A 26,547-nucleotide genomic window follows, 5' to 3' on the forward strand; every position below is an offset into this window, starting at 1 on the left:
CCAACAGATCTGCCACCATTTGAAAGGAGAGATGATTGGAGAGGAGCGATATGGGGGCGCGTCGACAAATGGGAAATCCACTTCGACGAAGATGGAGACCCAAATAAGATGACGGTGCAGGACTTCGTGTTCAGGGTCGAGTTCCTCCGTAGGCAGAACCGACGGTCGTGGGACGAGGTCCTTGACAACTTTCACCATCTCGTCAAAGGACAAGCGGCGGAGTGGCATTGGCAATTTGTCCGAGAACGGCCTCCGGAAGTATGGGAGGATTTGAAGGACGAGTTGGTGTCCCGGTTCAGAGCAGTGGGTGGCGAGTTCGAGCGGCTACGCACCTTGCATGAGCGACGACAACAATCTGGCGAATCTGTGGAAGAGTACTTTAGAGCGATGCGCAGGCTGGCAGCTAGACTCACCACACCTTTGGTTGAGTCCGAAATGGTGCGAGTCTTGAAAAAGGGACTCGATGACGAGATCGCCCGCTACGTTTACGCGATCCGAGTCCGAAACGTGGAGCAGCTGAGGGAAGAGTGCCTGGAAGTGGAGTACCACTTTCGCGGACGCGAGCAGAAGTCGACGTTCCGTCCTGCGCCGAAATTCCAATCAGCCGGGAAGCGAGTGGAGGAGCTAGAGCCGGAAACGGAGTTTCTGGATGAAGACGAAGCAAGGATAGTAGAAGAAACTCACCTGGCGAACAAACCCAGGCTGTGTTGCTGGAATTGCGGCCAGTTCGACCACGGGTTCCGAGACTGCGTGGCGAAGGAACGCAAAATATTCTGTTACCGCTGCGGAAAGCCAGAAATGTTTACTCCAACGTGTCCAAATTGCTCGATCGGGCATGATGAAAGCGGGAGATCAGCGCTCGGGACAGAAGCCCGCGAAGAAATGAACGATGGTCCACTAATCAATATAGAAATTAAGAATAATAGCCCGAATAAATTTAATAAAAATAGTTTGAAGTTCATACCGGCCGAAGAGAGGATGAGGAGATACATACAAATTCGAAACCAGATCTTTGATGACAGGCAGCTGGAGGGAATGCGCGGTGTCAGTCGTAGACTCCAAAAGGCCCGTTCCAGATTTAAGGAAAGGCGACAGACTCGCAAAGAGGTGGCCGAGGCAGTCAGACGAGAAGCAGGACGCGATCCCAGAGTGTTTGCCGAAGTGCAGATAAGAGGACATCGGATTGCTGGACTCCTAGATACTGGGGCATCCGTTAGTGTCTTAGGAAAGGGCAGCCGGGAACTCCTTGCCGACCTCGAGGTGGAAATGGACAATTATGTCTCGATCATCAAGACAGCCTCTGGAGAAGACAAGTCCATAATCGGCAAAACCAAACTCTGCGTAGGATATAACGGAATGAATAAAGAGATCTTGTTTTACGTATGACCGTACCTAGAGCAAGCCATGTACTTGGGTATTGATTTCTGGAGATCCTTCGCGCTGGCTCCCACAGTCCTCGGAGAAGAGCCCAGTAGATCCAGTGAGGCCCAAGTAGGCGAGATCCAAATGTCACAAATCAGCCAGTACGCCGAACATCGCCAGGAGGACGTGGATGTGGAAGCTTGGACCCTGGAAGACACGGAAACCGAAGAGCTGGAGAAGGTAAAGAAGGAGTTTCTGACCTATGAGGATGCCGGATTGGGAACAACGACGGTAGAGCAGCATCGGATCCAGTTGATCGAGGGCGCAGAACCATTTAAAGATCGGCATTACCCTCAATCCCAAGCGATGCAGGAGGTGATCTGGACCGAGGTGGATAAAATGCTGGAACTAGGAGTGAGGTGAGGAAGGTGAGTGAGGAACTATCGAGGTCAGCGATAGTCCATGAAGCAATCGGACGACGGTGGTGCGAAAGCCAAACAAAAATAGATTCTGTTTGGACGCGCGGAAACTGAATCAGCTCACCGTAAAAGATGCTTACCCTCTTCCTAGCATCGAGGGTATACTGTCCAGGATTGACCAGACATATTACATTTCCAGCGTCGACCTCAAATTCGCATTCTGGCAAATTAAATTGGACCCAGAAAGCCGGAAGTGCACCGCATTTACCGTTGCAGGCCGTCCGCTGTATCAATTCGTGATGATGCCCTTCGGTCTGTGTAACGCTGCCCAGAGATTATGCAGAGTGATGGATAAGGTGATCCCGACTCAGCTCAGATCAAACGTTTTCGTTTATTTGGACGATCTTTTGGTGATAGCTCCGGATTTCCAGACGCATCTGCGATATCTGCGATTGGTGGCCCAGTGCCTGAAAAGACCGAATTTGACGTTAGGTCTAAAAAAATCCAAATTCTGCTTTAAGTCGCTGAAATACCTGGGGTTTATCATCGGAGGCGGCACGCTGCAAATGGATCCCGATAGGGTTGTGGCTATACAAAAGATCCCGATCCCGAGTTCAGTGAAGGAGCTACGGAGCTTTATAGGAACCGCAGGGTGGTATAGGCGCTTCATCAAGGACTTCGCCACCATCGCGGTACCGTTAACAGATGCTCTGAAGAAGCATCCGAGCGGGAAGTTTTCCTTGCCAACGGAAGCGAGGGCGGCCATAGAATCCCTGAAAAAGGCGCTCACCACGGCTCCTGTATTAGTCCATGCCGACTTTAAACGCCATTTCTACATCCAGTGCGACGTCTCAAATTTTGGAGTGGGAGCAGTGCTTTTTCAGCTGGATGATGACAAAGCAGAGCGCCCAGTGGCATTCCAAGCTGAACAAACATCAAATAAATTATTCGGTAACGGAGAAAGAATGCTTAGCTGCGGTATCGGCGATTGAGAGATTCAGGCCATATGTGGAATTGATGCCGTTCACGGTAATCACTGACCACGCCAGCCTTAAATGGCTAATGCCACTCAAGGACCTGAATGGGCGTCTAGCGAGATGGTCATTGCGGCTGTAGAGGTTCGACTTTGAGATCGAAAACCGCAAGGGAGTCGAAAATATAGTGGCGGATACACTATCGCGCTGCATCGAGGAGGTGGTCCTAGACCCAACGGAAATCCTCGGATTCCAGACGACGGAATTCAAATCAACGGAATACCAGGAGTTGAAAGAAGAAATCTGCAGGAACAAAGAATTATTGCCTGACCTGCGAATAGACGGGGACCTGGTATTCAAGCGAATGGCCTTCGCGCAAATCGACGACCAAGTGGAAGGTTCCATGTGGAAATTATGGATTCCCGCGTCACTGACGAAAACCCTCATCGCGAAGGCCCACGAAGACCACACAGCTGGACATGGTGGAATGAAGAAGACCTTGCATAGGTTAAAAAGGCACTACTACTGGCCGGCGATGACGGCACAAGTGCGGGAATACGTCCGAAGCTGCACCGAATGCAAGGAATCCAAAGCCCCCAATTACCGTAGCCAAGACGGGATCGGTCAGGAAGTGGTCACGGCGAGGCCATTCCAAAAGATCTACATAGACTTCCTGGGAAAGTATCCCAGGTCAAAAAGGGGACAGGCCTGGATTTTCGTCGTCTTAGAACACTTTTCAAAATTTACCTTCTTGAAGGCGATGAGAGAGGCGACCGCTGTGAACGTCGTTCAATTCCTGGTGCAAGAGGTCTTCTACAAATTCGGCGTGCGAGAGGTGATCCACTCCGACAACGGAAAGCAGTTCCTGTCGAAGACGTTCATGGACATGGTCAGCGGCTTCGGGATCCGACACATGCGCACAGCAGTCTACTCGCCGCAAAGCAATGCAGCCGAGAGAGTAAATAGGACGATACTCGCTGCAATAAGGACGTATTTGGAAAAGGATCACAGAGACTGGGACACCTACCTACCGGAGATCGAAGTTTCAATCCGTGACTCGGTGCACGAAGCCACAGGCGTAACGCCGTTTTTCGCTGTATTTGGACAACAGATGTTTCTGAATGGGAACTGCTATAAGCTTGCGAGGAAGCTGCAGTCTTTGACGGAACATGAAGTGCACGCATTAGATCCCGCGGATAAACGACACCTCATTCGCGAGAAAATTAAACGCAGCCTGCACCAAGCGTATGAGCGGAGCAGCCAGCGATACAACAAACGGGCCCGAGTCTTTTTCGCCAGACCTGGCCAAGAAGTCTACAGGCGCAACTTCACCCTCAGCGACTTTGGCAAAAGCTACAATGCCAAGATCGCCCGGAAATTCCTAAAATGCAGAGTCGTACGTCCAGTAGGGGATAACGCCTATGAGCTGGAGGATCTGTCGGGGAGGCCGGTGGGGATTTTTCACGCCAAAAACCTAAAATTGTAGCGAAAACTTCAGACTGAGTCAGAAACAAGGGAAATGCACTCACGTAGGGAATACGCGATCAGTAGGTGTAAGCCTACGTTGGGCGCTGCAAGATCCTAGGCACCGTAGTGTCCGGGAAGGCCAGCAGTTTTAGGGAAACGTGTAACTCTTCGATGTTTGCGAATAATTCTCCGCGGCCATGGTCGCTCGAATTTTCGCTAGGTGTTGCATGCGAAGATATCGATAGGTGATACCCCATAGAATCGGTGAGGAGGAAAGAAGTTTGAACAGAGTGGCAAGGCAAAAATTGAAGGGGAAAAGGTTAGCGAAGAGTGGCGCCACCTGGTCCTGGAGAGTGAGAGTTCCGCGCGCTCTCCGGAGCCGTTATGAGAGAAGATTTCCGATCTCATCCCATAACGGAGTCCCGAAGCCAACTCACCCATACCCCAAAGAAAAGAGAGCCGCCAGCAGCCCGAATCAGGCCAGAAGAGAGAGCGATGGGGATCAGCGGCCCGGGAGCATTAAACAGAGCAGCTAAGCCAAGAGGGGGTTCAGAGAAAGAAATTCCCGCAACGGAGGAGCATGCGCGCCGGACATAGTGATCTAGTGATTTTTTTTGTTCTGAAAGAAAAAGTGAGTGGGATGAGGATGGAGTAGTGGCCATATCCCTGAAAAAAAAAAGATAAATAAATCTGTGATTCCAGGGGATCCAGATCAGTGAGAGACCAGGAGCCAGGACTAGCGGGACGGGAAAGAGACCCAAGAAGCATAAGAGTGAGTCCGCTCCAAAGGGGGGAGCAAAGAAACCCCAAATTTATTTTTTTTTGTTGGCCAATCCGTAGGGAATAGGTCACAGCTCCGCCATCCTGGCTTGCTTTTTGCTGGGCTCGAAGACACAATCCTGGCCACGTAGAGCGGGTCCCTCGCCCATTTAGGGAGAGAAAAAAAAAGCATCAATTAACTTATTTACTCCCATTATTTATTTTTGTTAGACGTCTCCATTTATATGTATATGCTAATCCCCTAATTTAAGTCCGCCCATATTATATCTATATGTAACTTATTTATATTTATTATATTAATTATTTCTATTTAGCTATTTATTTATTAACCGCCCGTAGTGATAAGATGAGGGGGGTATGAGAAGGCAGGCTTAGTGTAGCGATGATAACGTGTAAAAGTAGGAAATTGAAGTGAAAGTGAAAATTATAACGAAAAAAATGAATTGCTAAGCGTTTCATATGGGGGAAGAGGAGCCACAGCAAAGGGAGGGTAAGGCTGCTGCACATGGCAGGGAGATCCAGAACGTCGTGATTCGGATCTCAGGTAGGGTGGGTACGTCAGAGGTAAAACATCGACACCTCGACCTGGTCCTGTGTTGAAGGAAGTTACTGTAATATTGTTTGTCGAGTAGAGTCCGTTTGCATTTTTTTTTTCGGTTACTTTCGTTGTCTCAATTTGTTCGAGATGTCCAATTAGTTGGTACATTGTGCGACCTGAGGGCTTGGGAAGTACCCAGCCCTGGGATGACTGGCTAGCCGGCCTTGCCCCGAAGAAAACAAAAGGTTCGTAACAAGATGTTTTATCAGCTTTGAAGAAAATATTAAAAATATTTATACATAAACCTTAAAATATTCAATCTGATCAACGAAAGCAGTTTTTCAATGTAGCCTCCGGGGAGTTAAAGAAAAATAATAACATTAACTATTACCATACACATACATATACACACCTTAATAGGCTCTGCACACTGAGCCCATCCCGGGGGAATGGTGGGATTTTTTGACAGATGTGAAACTCCGATTCACCATCCACCATCCGTCAAAAACAGCTTATGCCAATAGCAAGTACATTAAATTAGAGCGGAAGATATATTAATTTTTGTTCTTATAATGGATGATGAAGATGTAGCAATTATTTCGGACGTGCTTCAACAGCAAAATATGCGAACAGCCTGATAGCAGCAACAGTTCTGGTGATATTAATCAGTCAGCAGAACAGATACGATCTGCCATAGCAAAATATTGTTTAGACCATAATGCAAATTATAAACTTATATATTTTTATTTCTCAGCACTTCCAATAAATAATCTGGAATTTTTTTTTGCGTGTTAATGAGGTCCTCGTCCATCTCTTCCTTCCTCATATCATGTTCTTCCTTCTTCATGTGAAGGTCCTTCTGCTCTTCGAGACGCTCTCTGGCATTCCTTGCCAACCAAGAAGTGTCTTCTTTTTTGGTTCGCTTTGCCGGGGACCCTTATCGCCAGAAAAGGTGCTGCAGCTACATGATCCGTCCAGATCCAACTCCATAATGTCCGAAAAAAATGCATTATTAATGAATAAATTATGCATAACATAAAGCATTTACAGAGCATAGAAATATTTGTTCTATGTTGTCAGTCGTCTGCCATTTATTCGCCACACACTTGCAACTTCACTCTGGGAGACTTGGCCATGCCGCATTCAATCCCATCTCCAGCCTTGAATGCATCCGAGGCATGATTGTTGTTGTTATACCCGATACTCAAAATGAGTTTTGGGGTATATTAGATTTGTGGTAAAAGTGGATGTGTGTAACGTCCAGAAGGAATCGTTTCCGACCCCATAAAGTATATATATTCTTGATCAGCATCAATAGCCGAGTCGATTGAGCCCTGTCTGTCTGTCCGTCCGTCCGTCTGTCCGTCTGTCCGTCCCCTTCAGCGCCTAGTGCTCAAAGACTATAAGAGCTAGAGCAACGACATTTTATATCCGGACTTCTGTGATATGTCACTGCTACAAGTATATTTCAAAACTTTGCCCCGCCCACTTCCGCTCCCACAAAGGGCGAAAATCTGTGGCATCCACAAATTCAAAGATACGAGAAAACTGAAGAATCGTAGAGGATGACTATATGTTCTAGAGTGTAAAATCTGAACCAGATCGTACAATTATTATAGCCAGAATCAAGAAAACAATTTCATTCTTTCTCGCTCTGTCTCTCTCTAACACACAGGTTTCATGGTCGGTTTTGCCAATTGCAAAATATGAGTTCAAGGATCTCAGAACCTATAAGAGCCAGAGCAACCAAATTTTGTATCCACACTCCTGTGATATCGGACCTAGACCGTTTTATGTCACAATTTCGCCACACCCCCTGCTGCCCTCGCAAAGGACGAAAATCTGGGGCATCCACAAATCTCTGAGACTATTAACGCTAGAGTAACCAAATTTAGTATCCACACTTCTGTTATATCTTAGAACAAATGTTTTTCAAAACTTCGCCCCACCCCCTTCCGCCCCACAAAGGACGAAAATCCGTTGCATCCACAATATTGAGGATACGAGAAAACAAATAAACAGATTCATAGATAATGAGCATATCTATCAGATTGCTAAATCTGGATCAGATCAGATTATTTTTATAGCCAAAAGGAACAAATCAATTTGCAGTGGCTAAGCAGCGCCCGACGTCACGCTCAGACTGATTTTCTGTCTCTCTCGCACGCACTCTTTGTCGTGTCGTTTAATATTAGCGGCGTCTGCCGGAGGAGAGCCATACTGACTAAGTATCGGGTATAAATGTAGAGTTGCGGTCTCCGCAGCAACTCACAACGTTCCCCCTCGTTTTTTGTTTATTTTGTCACCATCATTGTTTACGTTTTCGCAGTAAATTCAATTTTTTCGCTGTGAATGACAATTATTCAGAGTTGCATTTGAAAACCATCGGCTAACTATCGCATAGAAATGTGTGGTTTAGGAACATCCAAAATGGATGGTGCACTAACTGGGAAACTTTCGGAACGGCAAAACATTTCGGACCATCCCCGAAATAGACGGTGTGTGGTCGTCAGTGTGAATCGAAGTCTGACATTTGTGACGAAAAATCCACCATTCCTCCGGGAGGGTCTCAGTATGCAGAGCCTATTAGTGCTATATATATCGATAGTATCGGGAGGAGTTAACTTACCCAGCTCTACTTTGTCTTTGAGGCTCTCCATATTTTAGAGTATTTTACTTTAGTGGAGTACACTTATTATTTCTTTATAAATATAACTAAAAGTGGAATGTGAGAAAATCTTCTTGGATGCTATATATGTATGTAAATTTCTTTTACACATACGCATGTTTATGTATTTGGGTCGCCACACCCATGTAAATGGATGAAAGTGCCACCGAAAATTAGTTTTAAAGATGTGCAACTATGCAAAGGCAAAATCTCGGTTATCTATAGAAAATTCACAAACAAATTTTAGAAACTACTGCATTTAGCATAGGGCCAAAATTCAGACGATGGCCTCAAATCTCAAAAGTATCAACCGAGTTTTACCATGCACATATGTACATATGTATGTACGTACATACATAGTGCGGGCTTACGTGTTGGCACAGCAATAACTAGTTTACTGCTGTTTTGAGAGCTTTTTCATCGCGATTTTTTTTTTTTACAGAAAAACAGTTTTATCCGATAAAACAAAAAAAAAAAACAAAAGAAAATAATAAATTTTCTCCAAGAGTAGCTAATTTTATAATTTTTAAACGAAAAAAAGTCAAAAATAAAGTGAAGAAAAGTGTTGGTACATTTATCACTTTTTAATAAGCTATGAGCTATGTTTTTGTAAGTTGGCCTTGTAATGACCATATGGTCATTTAGTTTTGACAAGGACTCACAATAAGTTCTAGTTCTTTGAAACTGTCTTAAAAATTCAATGGGACTTTATACTTCTGAAGCTCTTTTGAACCGTTAAACGATTTGTAATTTCCACAATATCAGATTGCGATTGGCCTTGGTGGGCAAAATGCAGAATCTTTTTTTTTTTTAATTTTTAGATACTGTTCTTGATTCATTTACCTTCAATGAACACCTAATTTCCTACTCCTTTTGTCAAAATGCAGCCCCAAATCATAACGCTAACCCCGCCGTGTTTCACTGTTGGTCTTAAGTGATTCTTATGCAGATCAGTATTTGATTTCCAGCAACCCAAAGTCTTGCCGTCACGTCAAAAACGTTGAGCTGGCTTTCGTCTAAGAATATTACATCATCCCACCAGCTTTGGTCCCTTTTAGAGTGCTCCTGGGCAAACGTTTTTCTTAATTTTCGGTGGCGCTCAGAGAGCAAATGCTTTTTTCTTGCAACTTAGCCGTTGTACCCATATTTTTTTTATGGTACTTCGAATGGTCTTTGATATCCAGAAAATTTTAAAAGAAAATTCTAAGCAAGCAGAAGGCTGTTACGCGCGGATCCCAGTCAAAACGCAGCCCTCCTCCCGCCCAACCGTCCGAGGGGCGCTGCCGGAAGACGCGCGGCGCGTACCCGAAACGAACGCGAACGCGAACATGCAGAAAAGATAGCTGTTAGACTAATATGCAAGGAAAATTATAACTAAACTTACTAGGAGAACTAGGAATGCATTCAAAATACAAATACGAATACCACTACACTTACTAATTACTATAAAGGTGTGTGAGGATTAGTAATTCAATAAGAGGAAGAGAATAAGTGGTGGATATAATATGGTAAAGAGAATTATCCGAGCATAGGACCCTGAACGGTTCATGTAAGAAATAATTCGAATATAGTTGTTATTCGTTATAGTAAAAGTGGAAGGAACAACGGTAAAAAATTTCTAGTGAGTCTAATGGGAATCGTGTCTATGTCTATGTCACCCCTGATCAAGTTGTGCACAAAAATCACACCAAGCATTTTCCTACGGTTAACTAAGGATGGGAGGTTTACTATTAGCAGTCTACTAGAGTAAGATGGGAGTCTCACACCCGCATCCCAGTTAAGGTCTCGCAGAGCAAAGAGTAAAAAGTTTTTCTGTACTGATTATATACGGTCCTGGTGTACTTTGTACTGAGGGCACCATACTCAGGAGCCGTATTCTAGGATCGGACGAACTAGCGAGGTATAAAGAGTCTTTGTTATATAGGGGCGTCAAATTCCTTTGAACGCCTTATTTACCATGGTAGAAATGTGTTCAAAAAACTTCAGCTTGTCGTCTAATATAACACCAAGATCATCCACCAGAGTAATTCTCTCAAGAGAACCACCACATATGGTATATGGAGCCATGCAAGGGCTAGAACGATGAAATGGCATAACTTTGCACTTCGAGGCATTAAGGTGTAACAAGTTTGCACAACACCATGACTGGAAGTTATTGAGATCGGATTGCAAGCGAGAATGAAATGAAATGTCCTTATACTGGAAACAGAGTTTAACATCATCCGCATACATAGGTACTCGAGAGTATGTTAATACCGAAGGCAGGTCATTAATAAAGAGTTTGAAGAGTAAGGGGCCGAAGAAACCTTGACTGGTGGAGAGACGGAGTTTTTGAAGAGGACTAACAAGTGGTTGTTCGCCGCCTTATAAATCCATATTGAGTTGGAGATATGTGACTTGCAGAGATGTTGCAAGTGCGGAGTTAAAATCTTTTCAAAAATTTTGGGAATAGCGGATAGCTTTCGTATACCTCTATAATTTTTTGCTTCAGACTTGCTACCGTTTTTATGGATAGGAATTATAAACGATTACTTCCAGATCGGGGGGAAGCAAGAAGAATCAATGGACAAGGTAAATAGTTTAAGCAAGGGTCCACACATTGCCTCGGCGCAGTACCTGAGTACACAACCTGGAACCCCGTCTGGACCCGGTGAAAACACCGGCTTAACAAGTCGAAGATCATGAAGTAAAAAACATTCATTTAACAAGGGACTGAAAAAGCCGTTTGACCTCGGTAAATCTTATGGGTACGGATGACCAGAGTAGCTTTCCTCAGAATAGGTCGTTTGGAAAAATTGGGCAACAAGATCGGCATCCGATCATTATTTGCCGACGTATTAAAAAATGATAGCGAGGATGGGTGTGCGGACGTTCAACGCTTACTGTTTACGAAACAGTAAAACTTTTTAGGGTCCTGAGAAAAAAGTATCCTGCATCGAGACAGGTAGTTCTTATAGCATTGTGCATTAAGGACTGAACAGTTTGACCGAGCTATTACTTAGCGAGAGTGAGAAGTAGGAGAACCAACTTCCTGAAATTTTGTATGTCTTGATTTTAAGTTTTTTAGGCTGGATAACTCCTTTGGTAAACCAAGGGGGTTTTCCAGATCTAATCGGACAAGAAAGCAGGACACAAGAATACAAAAATGTGCCTAGAGCATTGTAAAAAATGTTTGTGCCTTTTATGACATCAGTGCACAAGTAACGAGGGGGAACGTTGTGAGTTGCTGCGTACACCGCAACTCTACATTTATACCCGATACTTAGTCAGTATGGCTCTCCTCCGGCAGACGCCGCTAATATTGAACGACACGACAAAGAGTGCGTGCGAGAGAGAAAATCAGTCTGAGCGTGACGTCGGAAGCTGCTTAGCCACTGCAAATTGATTTGTTCCTTTTGGCTATAAAAATAATCCGTTCTGATCCAGATTCAGCAACGGGATAGATATGGTCATTATCTATGATTCTGCGTTTTTAGTTTTCTCGTATCCTCAATATTGTGGATGCAACAGACTTTCGTCCTTTGTGGGGGCGGAAGGGGGTGGGCCGAAATTTTGAAATATACGTTTTATAGTGAGATCTAACAGGAGTGCGGATACCAAATTTGGTTACTCTAGCCTTATAGGTCTCTGAGATTTGTGAATATCCCCAGATTTTCATCCTTTGCGGGGGCGGAAGGGGGTGTGGCGAAATTTTGAAACACACTCGTCTCGGTCCGATATATTAGGAGTGTGGATACCAAATTTGGTTGCTCTAGCTTTTATAGTCTCTGAGATCTAGGCGCTAATGTTTTACTCTAAGCAAAGCCGGCTATGCTACGTGTGTGTTAGAGAGAGACAGGGCGAGAAAAAATGAAATTGTTTTCTTGATGCTGGCTATAATAATAATACGATCCAATTCAGATTCTGCAGTCTAAAAGATATGGTCATTCTCTACGATTCTGCGATTTTGTAGCAGTGACAGATCACAGAAGTCTGGATCCAAAACATCGTTGCTCTAGCTCTTATAGTCTTTGAGCACTAGGCACCAATTGGAGAACGTTCCACCAAGTGTAGAAGCCCTACACCGTCAGGCTTCCTCGTCCATGCTTTATTGTTTCCTTGAACTGATGATTTTTCAGCTTTCCACTTAAGCGGTATCAGTAGTATTCATTTCGATCAGACTTAAAACGGTTTGTTTTGGTATATCTGACCCAATTACCTTCTTACAATCTTCCGTGGTCCAGTTCCTATGCTCCTCGCTAAATATAAGATGCGCAGCCACTTTTTGTGGGAGAGGGCAGGTTTTTTCTGGCTAACTGCCGGTGTCAGGCCGATCGTACGCAGAGCATCCACTCATGGAACGTTCTCCAATTGGTTAAAATCGATGGAATAATGAAGAAAGAATATTATCTTTTTATTTAGGAACCCATTTTGTCAAATTTTATAGACAAATGTGTCTTCCCCATATCCGCGATCACTTTCCAGCCAGACGGTAGCCCGACGCACAAGGCTAAATTCATGAAAAATCGTCCCAATAACTCGAGTTTTCACTTAATCCAGTGGCCTGCTCAATGGCCTAGATCTAAATCCCATTAAAAATCAATAGGCTCTGCTTAAAAAACATTGGAAAATTACGAGTCTGCATCAAAGGGATTGGATGAGTCTTTGGGAGCGCGTGAGGTCGGAGTGGCGCATGATACCTTGCCAGCACCTACTAAATTTAGTCGAGAGTATGCCAATACTTATTCGGAATATGATAAAAGCTAAGGCCCTTTAGAACAAATATTTTTTAAAAATTATTAAAGTCAAAAAATTTGAAACGTGCAAAAGTGGATACATGCTCTTTTTTTGAAAAAATTAAAATCTCTTAAGGAAAAGGATCTCTTTGAATTGAAATTATTGTCTTTTTTCATTCTCACTAAATTAAAGAATCTTAAAAAAAAAAATCACAAGGATTGATTCGTTTTTAAAGATTTTACAGGCGCTTAAAGTGAAAAGTGATAAACATGTATCCACGTGTGCTCGCCACTGTATGTAGATATGATTTCGGCTTCATTTTTGGTTGATATTATTTTCCTCGCGTTGTTTGGCCTCATTGCTAGTTAAGTGGGAGCTGCTGCATAAAACTTAAAATAAAATCACATTTAACATTTAATTTGCATTTCCGATTCACATACTGTACTACCGGTGGTCTGCCGCTACGAAGAAAATTGGAATATCACTATACAAAGTTAATTGAATTTTTCCCTGTGGCTTTGTTAACACAATACAACACTCCAATTTTAATGAAATGGAAAGCACAAGCGCCACAGGTCGACGACGTAACAATACACGAGTGAATGCAGAGGACAACGCGCTAGATCAAATCACAAAAGAGGTACGTATTCCTGATGCACGCTTGTAAAACCAATTCCCACATGTCTTCATAAATAATTTATTTATAGTTTATGTAAAATTGAGATATTTTTTTAATTTGATACATAAAAGTGAAATATACTTCATATAATCAAAGATTTTAACTTTGAAATCATCTTGAAACATGCATATATCTATATGTACATTTATAAAACTCTTTTCGCACGTCTATTTTATATATAAAAGGAATTTTAAAAGGTGCAAAAGAAAGCAGCTATGTAGATAAAATATTAATGATGTATGCATAGGACTTGGTATTTTAACAAATCTATTCAAAAAACAATCAAGTTGTATACATTAAAGCCTTGCATTTTGTATCCACAGTATTCATAAAATCAAAGCTATACTCATGCCCCTTCGATGCGTTCGATCATTACAAATCCTTCCTTCAGTCAGATTCAAATCATTAAAAACCGAGCAGTAAGGATTAATATCAGCATGTTTCGTTCGCATGTCTCTAAAATTACTCTAAACATACTATGCAGTTCGTGTGCCTTAGTTTGTGCACATTCGGTTTTTGTTTACACTGTGTAACGATTACAATTTTTAACGAATATTTGTCTTTTATTTAACGCTAAAAATTCTTTCTATATCTGAAATAAATATTTTTCAGTGTAAAGCAACAAAGTTTCGCAAGCATATTGCAATAAGCTTTGTGCCTGTTGTCTAAAGTTTTATAAAGCGAAAAAACAGCAAATTTGGTTTTTGCCTTCTGGTTCTCTCTACCAGAAAATGAAGTGGAAATTAAGCGACAAAACGAACTTTTCGGACCAACAAATTAAGTGATTCATGAGAGAATGTAAATGTGATAAAGTAAGAAAGCACATGGACAAATCGTACTTTCGCAACCCGTACGTTCGCGACTGGTACTTAATTAAATTTAAAAAACACCCTTAGAGATAATTTATTGTTTAAATAAATGATAGAAAACTACGTTAATCCTCTTTTAAAATAAATAAATCAATTAAATTATTCTGTTCCGTTCCATGGAGAACATTTTTGTTTTGTACGAAGGTACGTTCGCGACACGCGGAAATGGCCATTAACATAATTTTATATCAAAGAATTTATACTATCTGTTCCTAAAAAAAAGTAACATTTTCTACTTTGTTATACTTATAAAAATGAACTAAAGAAAAAACGGAAACATTTCCAACTCCATATCATTTTTTCCAAAATATCCCAAACAGGCTCAATGGTACCTACGTGAGGTAACTGGAGTGGAGTCGTCACTCAAAATATCATTGTGCATGTCCTTGTCCATTTTTATACCCGATACTCAAAATGAGTATTGGGGTATATTAGATTTGTGGTAAAAGTGGATGTGTGTAACGTCCAGAAGGAATCGTTTCCGACCCCATAAAGTATATATATTCTTGATCAGCATCAATAGCCGAGTCGATTGAGCCCTGTCTGTCTGTCCGTCTGTCCGTCCGTCCGTCCGTCCGTCCGTCCGTCTGTCCGTCTGTCCGTCCCCTTCAGCGCCTAGTGCTCAAAGACTATAAGAGCTAGAGCAACGATGTTTTGGATCCAGACTTCGGTGATATGTCACTGCTACAAAAATATTTCAAAACTTCGCCCCGCCCACTTCCGCCACCACAAAGGACGAAAATCTGTGGCATCCACATTTTTAAAGATACGATAAAACCAAAAACGCAGAGTCGTAGAGGATGACTATATGTTCTAGAGTGTAAAATCTCAACCAGATCTCAACCAGCCAGAATCAAGAAAACAATTTCATTCTTTCTCGCTCTGTCTCTCTCTAACACACAGGTTTCATGTTCGGTTTTGCCAATTGCAAAATATGAGTTCAAGGATCTCAGAACCTATAAGAGCCAGAACAACCAAATTTGGTATCCACACTCCTGTGATATCGGACCTTGACCGTTTCGTGTCCAAATTTCGCCACACCCCCTTCCGCCCACGCAAAGGACGAAAATCTGGGGCATCCAAAAATCTCAGAGACTATTAAGGCTAGAGTAACCAAATTTGGTATCCGCACTTCTGTTAGATCTCACTATAAAACGTATATCTCAGAATTTCGCCCCACCCCCTTTCGCTCCCACAAAAGACGAAAATCTGTTGCATCCACAATATTGCACATTCGAGAAAACTAAAAACGCAGAATCATAGATAATGACCATATCTATCAGATTGCTGAATCTGGATCAGATCAGATCAGATCATTTTAATAGCCAATAGGAACAAATCAATTTTCAGTGGCTACGCAGCGCCCGACGTCACGCTCAGACTGATTTTCTGTCTCTCTCGCACGCACTCTTTGTCGTGTCGTTTAATATTAGCGGCGTCTGCCGGAGGAGAGCCATACTGACTTAGTATCGGGTATAACCGTAGAGTTGCGGTGTCCGCAGCAACTCACAACGTTCCCCCTCGTTATACCCGATACTCAAAATGAGTATTGGGGTATATTCGATTTGTGGTAAAAGTGGATGTGTGTAACGTCCAGAAGGAATCGTTTCCGACCCCATAAAGTATATATATTCTTGATCAGCATCAATAGCCGAGTCGATTGAGCCATGTCTGTCTGTCCGTCTGTCCGTCCGTCCGTCTGTCCGTCTGTCCGTCCCCTTCAGCGCCTAGTGCTCAAAGACTATAAAAGCTAGAGCAACGATGTTTTGGATCCAGATTTATGTGATATGTCACTGCTACAAAAATATTTCAAAACTTCGCCCCGCCCACTTCCGCCACCACAAAGGACGAAAATCTGTGGCATCCACATTTTTAAAGATACGATAAAACCAAAAACGCAGAGTCGTAGAGGATGACTATATGTTCTAGAGTGTAAAATCTCAACCAGATCTCAACCAGCCAGAATCAAGAAAACAATTTCATTCTTTCTCGCTCTGTCTCTCTCTAACACACAGGTTTCATGTTCGGTTTTGCCAATTGCAAAATATGAGTTCAAGGATCTCAGAACCTATAAGAGCCAGAACAACCAAATTTGGTATCCACACTCCTGTAATATCGGACCTTGACCGTTTCGTGTCCAAATTTCGCCACACCCCCTTCTGCCCACGCAAAGGACGAAAATCTGGGGCATCCACAAATCTCAGAGACTATTAAGGCTAGAGTAACCAAATTTGGTATCCGCACTTCTGTTAGATCTCACTATAAAACGTATATCTCAGAATTTCGCCCCACCCCCTTCCGCTCCCACAAAAGACGAAAATCTGTTGCATCCACAATATTGCACATTCGAGAAAACTAAAAACGCAGAATCATAGATAATGACCATATCTATCAGATTGCTGAATCTGGATCAGATCAGATCAGATCATTTTAATAGCCAATAGGAACAAATCAATTTTCAGTGGCTACGCAGCGCCCGACGTCACGCTCAGACTGATTTTCTGTCTCTCTCGCACGCACTCTTTGTCGTGTCGTTTAATATTAGCGGCGTCTGCCGGAGGAGAGCCATACTGACTTAGTATCGGGTATAACCGTAGAGTTGCGGTGTCCGCAGCAACTCACAACGTTCCCCCTCGTTATACCCGATACTCAAAATGAGTATTGGGGTATATTCGATTTGTGGTAAAAGTGGATGTGTGTAACGTCCAGAAGGAATCGTTTCCGACCCCATAAAGTATATATATTCTTGATCAGCATCAATAGCCGAGTCGATTGAGCCATGTCTGTCTGTCCGTCTGTCCGTCCGTCCGTCTGTCCGTCTGTCCGTCCCCTTCAGCGCCTAGTGCTCAAAGACTATAAAAGCTAGAGCAACGATGTTTTGGATCCAGATTTATGTGATATGTCACTGCTACAAAAATATTTCAAAACTTCGCCCCGCCCACTTCCGCCACCACAAAGGACGAAAATCTGTGGCATCCACATTTTTAAAGATACGATAAAACCAAAAACGCAGAGTCGTAGAGGATGACTATATGTTCTAGAGTGTAAAATCTCAACCAGATCTCAACCAGCCAGAATCAAGAAAACAATTTCATTCTTTCTCGCTCTGTCTCTCTCTAACACACAGGTTTCATGTTCGGTTTTGCCAATTGCAAAATATGAGTTCAAGGATCTCAGAACCTATAAGAGCCAGAACAACCAAATTTGGTATCCACACTCCTGTGATATCGGACCTTGACCGTTTCGTGTCCAAATTTCGCCACACCCCCTTCCGCCCACGCAAAGGACGAAAGTCTGGGGCATCCACAAATCTCAGAGACTATTAAGGCTAGAGTAACCAAATTTGGTATCCGCACTTCTGTTAGATCTCACTATAAAACGTATATCTCAGAATTTCGCCCCACCCCCTTCCGCTCCCACAAAAGACGAAAATCTGTTGCATCCACAATATTGCACATTCGAGAAAACTAAAAACGCAGAATCATAGATAATGACCATATCTATCAGATTGCTGAATCTGGATCAGATCGGATCATTTTTGTAGCCAAAAGGAACAAATCAATTTGCAGTGGCTACGCAGCCCCCGACGTCACGCTCAGACTGATTTTCTGTCTCTCTCGCACGCACTCTTTGTCGTGTCGTTCAATATTAGCGGCGTCTGCCGGAGGAGAGCCATACTGACTTAGTATCGGGTATAACTGTAGAGTTGCGGTGTCCGCAGCAACTCACAACGTTCCCCCTCGTTTCATTATTGACGACCATTCATCCAGCTCCAGATGCATCTATACATTCCCAAGGCTTTCAAAAATGGGAACTGAGAGAATTGGATTTTTAGTTTAGGAGATTGGTATGAGCATTAAATGTTGAATTTTTTCAATGATCAGCAATTTACTCAATTTGTATGCACATACTGCATCTTTAAGGTCGAATAATAAGTAAACTACGTCATGTATGAGTCTTGTTTTGGTCTCTAATGTAAGGTGTATTTGTTTTATATTTTTTTAAAACCCAATTACAAATTAAATATACAAATATTATATATTGTGAAATTAATTATAAATTTTTATTTTATTTTATTTTATTAATATTAACAATTATCTGTTAATAATGGTACTTAATGACAAAAGGAGTAAAAAAGAGAAGTTAAAAGTTAGTTAAATTTAGGTGATTATAAATATTACATGCTATTAGCTGAAGGGATAGTTCAGGGGATAAGGTATGACAGAGGGAGGGCCATAATTATAACATAAAACCCTAAAAGGTTCATGTTCGGCATAATTAGACCTACATATGGTAATCGGGTAGGTCTAGATTGGACGGCCAAGTCAATCTGACCCAAGAGAGTTTAGGAGTCAACAATCCCAAGAAGGAGCTTGTGCACGAACATTACGCCATTGCATATTCTGCGATGGTGCAACGACGGCAGGTCAATTAGATTTAGCCTAGACCGGTAGGGTGGCAAGATTCTACCCGAGTCCCAGTTAAAGTTACGAAGGGCAAAAATTAAAAATTGCTTTTGCACGGATTCAATAACAACCTGCTGCTCTTTATACTGCGGGCTCCACACACAAGAACAATACTCCAATATAGGACGTACTAACGAGATATACAGTTGTTTCGTAACGTAAGGGTCGTCAAACTCCTTGGACCAACGCTTGATGAACGCTAAAACACCCTTAGCTTTATTTACAGTTGCAGCTATATGGCTGTTAAAACACATCTTATGATCAAAAAGGACTCCGAGGTCATTTGAACTCGAAATTCGCTCGAGGACATGATTTTCTAGAACATATGAGACAAAATATGGAGCGCGACGGTAAAATGTCATAAGTTTGCATTTGGAAAGGTGTTCACTTAGATCCAGTTGAAGGCGTGTGTACAAATACCAATCAGAGTAAGGCAGACAGATTTTAACATCATCAGCATACATTAGTGTAGTAGAGTATGTTATAACTTGAGGAAGGTCATTCACAAATAAAATAAACAGAAGCGGGCCCTGATGACTTCCCTGTGGCACACCTGAAGTAACATTAACAGTATTTGACAACACGGTAGAAAACAAAATACGTTGAGTACGGTTAGAGAGATAGGACAAAAACCAATCTAGAAGATTCGTTGGGAACCCTAATAAAGAGAGCTTGTGAATAAGCAGAGCATGGTTCACAGAATCGAATGCCTTGCTGAAGTCCGTAAAAACTACATCCGTCTGCAAACCAATTTAAAATCCACGGTGGATTAGGTTAAAAACTCAAGAAGGTTACTCGCTGTTGAACGATGTCTGAAAAAACCGTGTTGCGACTGAGATATCAAGCGGCAACAAAGATGTTGCAGTTGTCGGGTTACCAGGAACTCAAGAAGCTTTGGGATGGCGGAAAGCTTTGCGATACCACGATAGTTTTTAATATTTTATCTTGAATCTTTTTTGTGAAGCGGAATGATGTAGGACTCATTCCAAATTACTGGGAGACAAGACTGTTCTAAAGAGAGGTTGAAGATAAATGTCAAGGGTTTGCAAAGGGACTGGGCACTGTGTTTTAAAATGCAACTTGGTACCTTATCTGGACCCGCAGAAAACGATATGTCCATAGATGACAAACCTTCCAGAACAACGCTTTCCTCGAAAATGGGCAGAAAAATGCTGTTAGCTTGAGGTAGCTGGTACGGATACGGAGTCGATGCGTTGTAAATATTAGACGAGTACGTTTTTTGGAAAAAGGTAGCGAATAAATTTGCAATACCAACAGCAGAAGCTTCTGTTTTGTTCTGGTAATGAAGGGACGGAGGAAAAGCGTTTGACTTACGCTTAGAGTTAACGCACGAATATAATCTTTTAGGATAATTACGAAAGTTTCTAATACATTGTGAAAGTTAATGATTATAACACTGACTATTAACGGCAAGGAACAGAGAGCGAGCGGAGGAGGAGCCGACGTGGAGCCCGACTTCTGTACTTTTTATATAGCCTGGATTTATTATTTTTTAAGTATGACAAATACTTGGAGAACCAGGGAGGCTTGGACGATACAAGTACAGTGATATCTGGAACAAATGTATTAAGGGCGGAGTAAATAGAGCTATAAAACGAGTTAACAGTTGCATCTAAGTTCGGTAATGAATAAAGAAACGACCAATCAACCCGCGAGAGATGTAGATCTAAATCGATAAATTTTGTTTTGCGAAAACACTTTATGTGGCAAGGAGCCATGGTTCTGTCAGCACAACCAGATCGGGTACACTTAAGGGATATCCACAAAGTTGGATGGTAAGGATCTTCAGGGAATGATATTGGGCTTGCTCTAGATACCGTAGCAAGCGAAGCATCGTTAACAAACATGAGGTCAAGAAGTCTGTCCCTAATTTTTTTAACGGCATTCATTTGGACAAGGGAAATATCCGTTAGCCCATTGATAAAGTCATTGTGGCAACTTGGAAACAACAGGTTAGCTTCATCGCAAGGCAAACAAGAAAGAAATGGGAGGTTAAAGTCCCCCATGACAATAATTCGATCATTGCACCCTAATGCAGATACGACAGTATTAATTGCTGAGAGGTGGTATAAGTAAAGCTCAGCATCAGACCTGGGAGGAATGTAGGAGCAGGTTAAATATAAAAATGACGAGCCAACACGAACTTTGACTGCAACAACATAAATAGTGTAACTATCAATTAAAATTTCAAGATCAATGATAGAAGAGTTAAGCCAGGTTTCGGTAAAAGCGATGGCATCGAAATCAAAAGACGCACTATTTGTATGAATTTGACGCAATTTGCCCAACAAACTGCGAACGTTCTGATAGTGCATAGAAAAATGGTACATCAGTTTTTTGGAGCAGCAGGTTCGGTAATTCTGGGACTCGAGTTCGAATCTTTGTGAAGGAACTCATGCATAATTGTATGCTCAGGCCATATTGACGATTCCAGAGAATTGGATAGTAAAGAATCAAGGAGAAGAATTTTAAAGGATGATATGTTGCGCTTATGTTTAAATGTAAATTTAGTCACAACTATATCATCAGGCGAAGCGTTAAGTTTAGAGGAAAGATGTTGTTTAACGTCCTCCGTTGTAGTCTCAGGAATAAGACTAGAAACAAATTTTGCTTTCCGAGGGACCACTGCTCTAAGTTGAAGTCCCGAGCGAGATCGATATGGTGGAGCCACTCCTAAAAGGGAGCTCGGTCGTGGGGCAGAAGAATTGGCAGCAACGGCTGGAGCAGGAATTGGCAAGACATCACATCAGCAACCAACACACCCGCACTAGGAGCACTCACCACGTCGGTAGTGATGACAGCAGAAACTGCAGGGATGGGATTGATGCTGATGGGAACTTGGATGCTCGAAGGAAGCACATTGCTCGGTGTAAAAAACACCGGAGCCGCCGTTGGCGGATTTACAGAAACGGCGGGGCATGACCACACGGAGTAACAAATGCTTCCGATGGATGAAGATGGGAGGCAGGCGTACCAATCGGATTAGGTTGCAAGAGATTGGTATCATTATGCGAAATTTTCCGTCTAGGCGATTCGCTCAAGAGTTTGAGCCCAAGAAACTGCGATTGAAGGGCTAGGAATTTCTCGTTGAGAGCCACGAATTGTTTCCGGACATCCAGAAACCCAGTTTGAGTCTGTCTCATGAATGTGCGCATTTCGGCCTCAATCTCCCGAAAAGCCAGACATGACCAAGACAGGCCCATACGTTTCGATATAAGATCGTTTAGCCGGCCATCGTTCCGCCACCAGCACATTTTATGTGGGCAAAATTGTCGCACAGCCAGCAGCTGAGGAATGAATCACCAATGATTACACCACCGAATTCACATTTCTTTGCACTGCAAACAATTGCCATTATGGACAGTAGTAGAATCACTGTGCACGAATAAAAAAAGTACAGAGTGAGAGCTCATGCAAAATGGGAGAGCAGACAGCAGAGCGAGCCCGACAATCAGCAGCACTTGCAATAATTCATAGCAAATGATCCAACGAAGTGCAGGAAGCGAGCAGTAAACTCACCAAAGCAGAGACACAAAAGAAAAGTCCACAAAGAGGGAGAGTATAGGCAATCCAGAGAGAGTGAGAGCAACAATGCGAGCAGCAGGCCCGCTTATGCTTTCGAGAGAGTGTGGGCGATGCAACCGCTGATGCGCGAGAACAGTGCACACCGAAGAAACGATAACGAAAAGCAGACGAAAAAATTGATTATTTTCCTTGGGCAAATATGCATGGACAACAAAGTTCAACGTTAACAATGTATTGTTAAGCTTCTAGACATCTTTTATTTGTATTTCATAAAAATTAAAATTTAATTTGTATTTCTGATTTACCTTCTGTACACTACCGTTACTCTACTGCTACGAAGAAAATTCTACGAAGTAAATTTATATATTTTATATTATATTTAATTATATATAGCTTAGACGCGAGCGAGAGAGTAGGATATCCGGAGAGCGTTAGAGCTGCTCGGGGCCCCTGCTAAGCCGAGTACGAGAGATTTAGATATAAGGAGACGAAAGAATTCTGCTGCATATGCATATGCGGTAACAAATGATCTTTACAGTGGGCGTTGGAAATGACAACAACAACAAAATGCATTTCTTTTGGGCCGCACCACTGGCAATAATTTACAATGTTTAAGCTGCTTGACCCGAAATATTATATTATATTAGTAACCTTACTGTTACTATTACCAGCATCTTTTACAGTGGGTTGCGAATAATTTCATTAAAAGGTTTACAAAAAATCAGCAGGAGCAGGATTGGCTCCATTTGGCTTCTTTGGATTTGGCTTCCTTGGCCAGGTCCAACGGATGTATTCTGGCCAGCTTTTTTCAAACTTCTTCAGATACCTTTGAAAGTTTTTGGTGGCGCCATAAACATAGTCAGCCTAGTTTGGTCAATTTTTGGCGGGATCCATATCGGGACCTTGTACCTCTTGGTAAAGAGGATGAGGTCCGTCTTGTCCGCATTGATACTGAGTCCTACTTGTTCCGCCCACTAACGGATATCCCTGAGGGCACGGTCCATTAAGGAGCTGAGGGTAGATGGAAATACACACGTAATAAGTATGCTTATGTCGTCTGCAAAAGCTGAGGTCGTCGACCACCAGATTCCACAAAAGAGGCGATAGGACGCCACCCTGAGGTGTGCCTATGTGTGACTCCTTTATCATGCAAGCGGTGCCCCATTCCGATTTCAACCGTCTACAACCTAGAAGGTTCTCTATCCACAGGTTGATTGCTGGGTGTGTGTTGGTCGCCTCCAGGCGATTTGTTATTGCGTTCGTAGACACGTTATTAAATGCTCCGGAGATTTCAACACATACTCCCAGTGCATACTTTTTATTGTGCAGGGCGTTCTCAATGGTTCGTTCTTCACCGACTTCCCTTTGGTTGACATCAGTCCTCTTACCTCATTCCTGATGTAATCCTGTCTGTAATCCTTGGGACTCACATGCACATGTACTTTCCTGCCTTTGGGAGGAAGACAACTCTCGAAATTCTATATTCGATAGTGAAATTTTAGAATAGTTTTTTAGTTTAAATAGTTAAGTAGTTTAAATATGAAATACCGAAAACTTTGGGTGGCTGCAAATTAATGTATTTTACGACGAAAAAAATAATAAGTGCGTGCGTTCGTTTTCAATAGATTTTGTCGACTCCTCTATATTAAAACAATTTCTTTTAAGCCTATCGTACCTACGGTGGCAAAGCGGGGCGAATTCGCCAAGAGCGAGAGAGTGAGCTTTTATTGCGCTCCCGCTTTGCCCTAGCCTAACTTACACTAGACTTCATCAAATTCGATCCTAATCTTATTCTAATACAAATACACGGCGCGTAGCCGAACCGAACGCGAAAATGCAAGAAAGATAGCTGTTAGACTAACATCCGAGGAAAATTAGCACTAAACTTACTAAGCAACTAAGCATGCAATCAAAATAAAAATACCACTACAATTACTCATTTCTAGAAAGGTGTGTAAGGATTAGTAATTTAATAAGAGGAAGAGAATTAGTGGTGGATATAATATGGTAGAGGGAATTATAATCCGAGCATAAGACCCTGAACGGTTCATGTAAGAAATAATTCGATCTACAAAGTGGAAAGAGCAACGGTATAAAATTTCTAGTGAGTCTAATGGGAATCGTAAAGTTTATGCGGCACAACAGATCAGGGCTGTCTATGTCACCCCTGATCAAGTTGTGCATAAAAACCACACCAAGCATTTTTCTACGGTTAACTAAGGATGGGAGGTTTACTAATAGCAGTCTACTAGAGTAAAATGGGAGTCTCACACCCGCATCCCAGTTAAGGCCCCACAGAGCAGAGTAAAAAGTTGTTCTGTACTGATTCTATACGGTCCTGATGTACTTTGCACTGAGGGCACCATACACAGGAGCCGTATTCTAAGATCGGACGAACTAGCGAGGTATAGAGAGTCTTTGTTATATACTTAGGGGTCGTCAAATTCTTTTGACCACCTCTTTATAAACCCAAGCACGCCCATGGCCTTATTTACCATGGTAAAAATGTGTTCAGAAAACTTTAGCTTGGGGTCTTATATAATACCAAGATCATCCACCAGGGTAATTCTCTTAAGAGAACCACAACATAGGGTATATGGAGCCAACAAGAGGCTAGAACGATGAAATCTCATAACATTGCATTTCGAGGCATTAAGGTGTAAAAAGTTTGACTGAAAGTTATTGAGATCGGATTGCAAGCGAGAATGAAATGAATTGTCCTTATACTGGACACAGAGTTTAACATCATACGCATACATAAGTACTCGAGAGTATGTTAATACCGAAGGCAAGTCATTAATAAAGAGTGTGAAGAGTAAGGGGCCGAAGAAACCTTGACTGGTGAAGAGACGGAGTTTGAGGTAAACTCTAACAAGTTCGTGGTGGTTGATCGCCGCCATATAAATCCATGCTGAGTTGGAGATATAAGTGACTTGCAGAGATGTTGCAAGTGCGAAGTTAAAACCTTCTCAAACATTTTTGGTCTCTTGCGTCATGCTGGGAATACCCCGTCTAGTCCTGGTGCTTTTGTGCCCGCAAAGGAGTCTATTGCCCAGTGGATTCTCTTAGTGGTTAACAGATCTGTTGGGGGGTGTTGTTCCTCGGTTGCTCGGTTCTGATGCATCAGTGACTTCGGTGCATTAGTGCTGTTAGGGCTTTATCACTGCGATCTGTCCACTGTCCGCCATCTAGCTTTAATTGACTCTGTATGATGGGCTGCTTGAAAAGCAGCTTCCGGAGTCCTGTGGCTTCAGGTACTTTCTCGATGTTGGAGCAGAAGGCCCTCCACGAGTTCCGTTGTGCCTTACATATTTCCTTCTTGTAGTAGGATTTTGTATTCCTCATTGACGATCTCTTCGTTCGCTTGTTTTGGCGGTCTTGAAAAATTCCGTGAGGTAGTTCCTATGGAGAAACAGATCTCGGTTCCATCAGAGTGGCTTGGACCGCTTATTTGTTCTCGAGGGTTTTGCACTATGCGTGGTAGGCGTCCAGTAACTCGTTGGATAGGGTCTTTAGGGACTTCTCTATGTCTTCCGCGGATTTCACTGAGCCTGGACTCGCAGTTTGTATTCCGGGGGTTTCTATAGACTGCTATCTTCGAACAATGGTTGAATTCACACTTAAACTGAATGTACTTATGATCTGAAAGGGATGGTCTTTCGAAGACGCTCCAGCCAGATACCAAGATCTAGCACGTTGGATGAGGTGGGACCTACGAAGGTGTGCTCTTCCCCAAAGTTTGCTATGTCTAAATAAGTTGATAATAAAAGTCTAAGAGTGACTCACTGTCATTGATGTCGGGGCTTCCCCACACGTTGTGAATGTCATTGGCGTCCGTACCAATGATGAGTTGGTGGGTCTTGGTGACGGCTGCTGTCACCAGCCTCCTGAGTTCGTCGGATGGTGCGGGTCTGCCATATGCCATATAGCAGGAAGCTACCAGAAGGCGCTTTTCCTCAATTTTCAGCATCACTTCTGACAAGTCTTCCTATTGTAATGAGACATAAGATAAGCATGGGAGGGCCATAATTATAACATAAAACCCTAAAAGGTTCATGTTCGG

General features: G+C 42.7%; 2 protein-coding genes across 7 annotated transcripts in view; one reads left to right on the top strand and one right to left on the bottom strand.

Annotated features, from left to right (window-relative positions):
- Nucleotides 1-1,954: 1,954 nt before the first annotated feature.
- Nucleotides 1,955-2,563, bottom strand: LOC117186743. The gene is made up of 2 exons (XM_033387912.1): nt 2,315-2,563; nt 1,955-2,248 (listed from the first exon to the last, which is right to left on the bottom strand). The coding sequence occupies exons 1-2, from the start codon at nt 2,545-2,547 to the stop codon at nt 2,173-2,175; spliced, it is 309 nt and encodes a 102-aa protein (XP_033243803.1). The 5' UTR covers nt 2,548-2,563; the 3' UTR covers nt 1,955-2,172.
- A 5,502-nt stretch (nt 2,564-8,065) lies between these two features.
- LOC117186475 (leucine-rich repeat flightless-interacting protein 2) overlaps nt 8,066-26,547 on the top strand; it is an 82,558-nt gene continuing 64,076 nt past the window's right edge. For 2 of the 6 annotated variants that reach the window (XM_033387348.1, XM_033387347.1), the window contains exons 1-2: nt 8,069-8,297; nt 13,394-13,564. In XM_033387348.1, the coding sequence (XP_033243239.1) occupies nt 13,478-13,564 (87 nt within the window). In that variant the 5' untranslated portion in view covers nt 8,069-8,297; nt 13,394-13,477. Of the gene's footprint in view, nt 8,298-13,393; nt 13,565-26,547 lie in introns of all 6 variants that reach the window. The other 4 variants (XM_033387346.1, XM_033387349.1, XM_033387350.1 and 1 more) reach the window with 3 other exon arrangements.

This window comes from Drosophila miranda, chromosome XR (assembly GCF_003369915.1).
Source record: "Drosophila miranda strain MSH22 chromosome XR, D.miranda_PacBio2.1, whole genome shotgun sequence".
NCBI lineage: Eukaryota > Metazoa > Arthropoda > Insecta > Diptera > Drosophilidae > Drosophila > Drosophila miranda.

Excerpts from the sequence above, each read along its gene's own strand:
- LOC117186743 (XM_033387912.1), bottom strand. The coding sequence starts at position 2,547 with ATGGCCGCCCTCGCTTCCGTTGGCAAGGAAAACTTCCCGCTCGGATGC. Across the intron at positions 2,249-2,314 it reads CCTCCGATGATAAACCCCAG|GCACTGGGCCACCAATCGCA; the intron begins GTATTTCAGCGA and ends CGGTCTTTTCAG.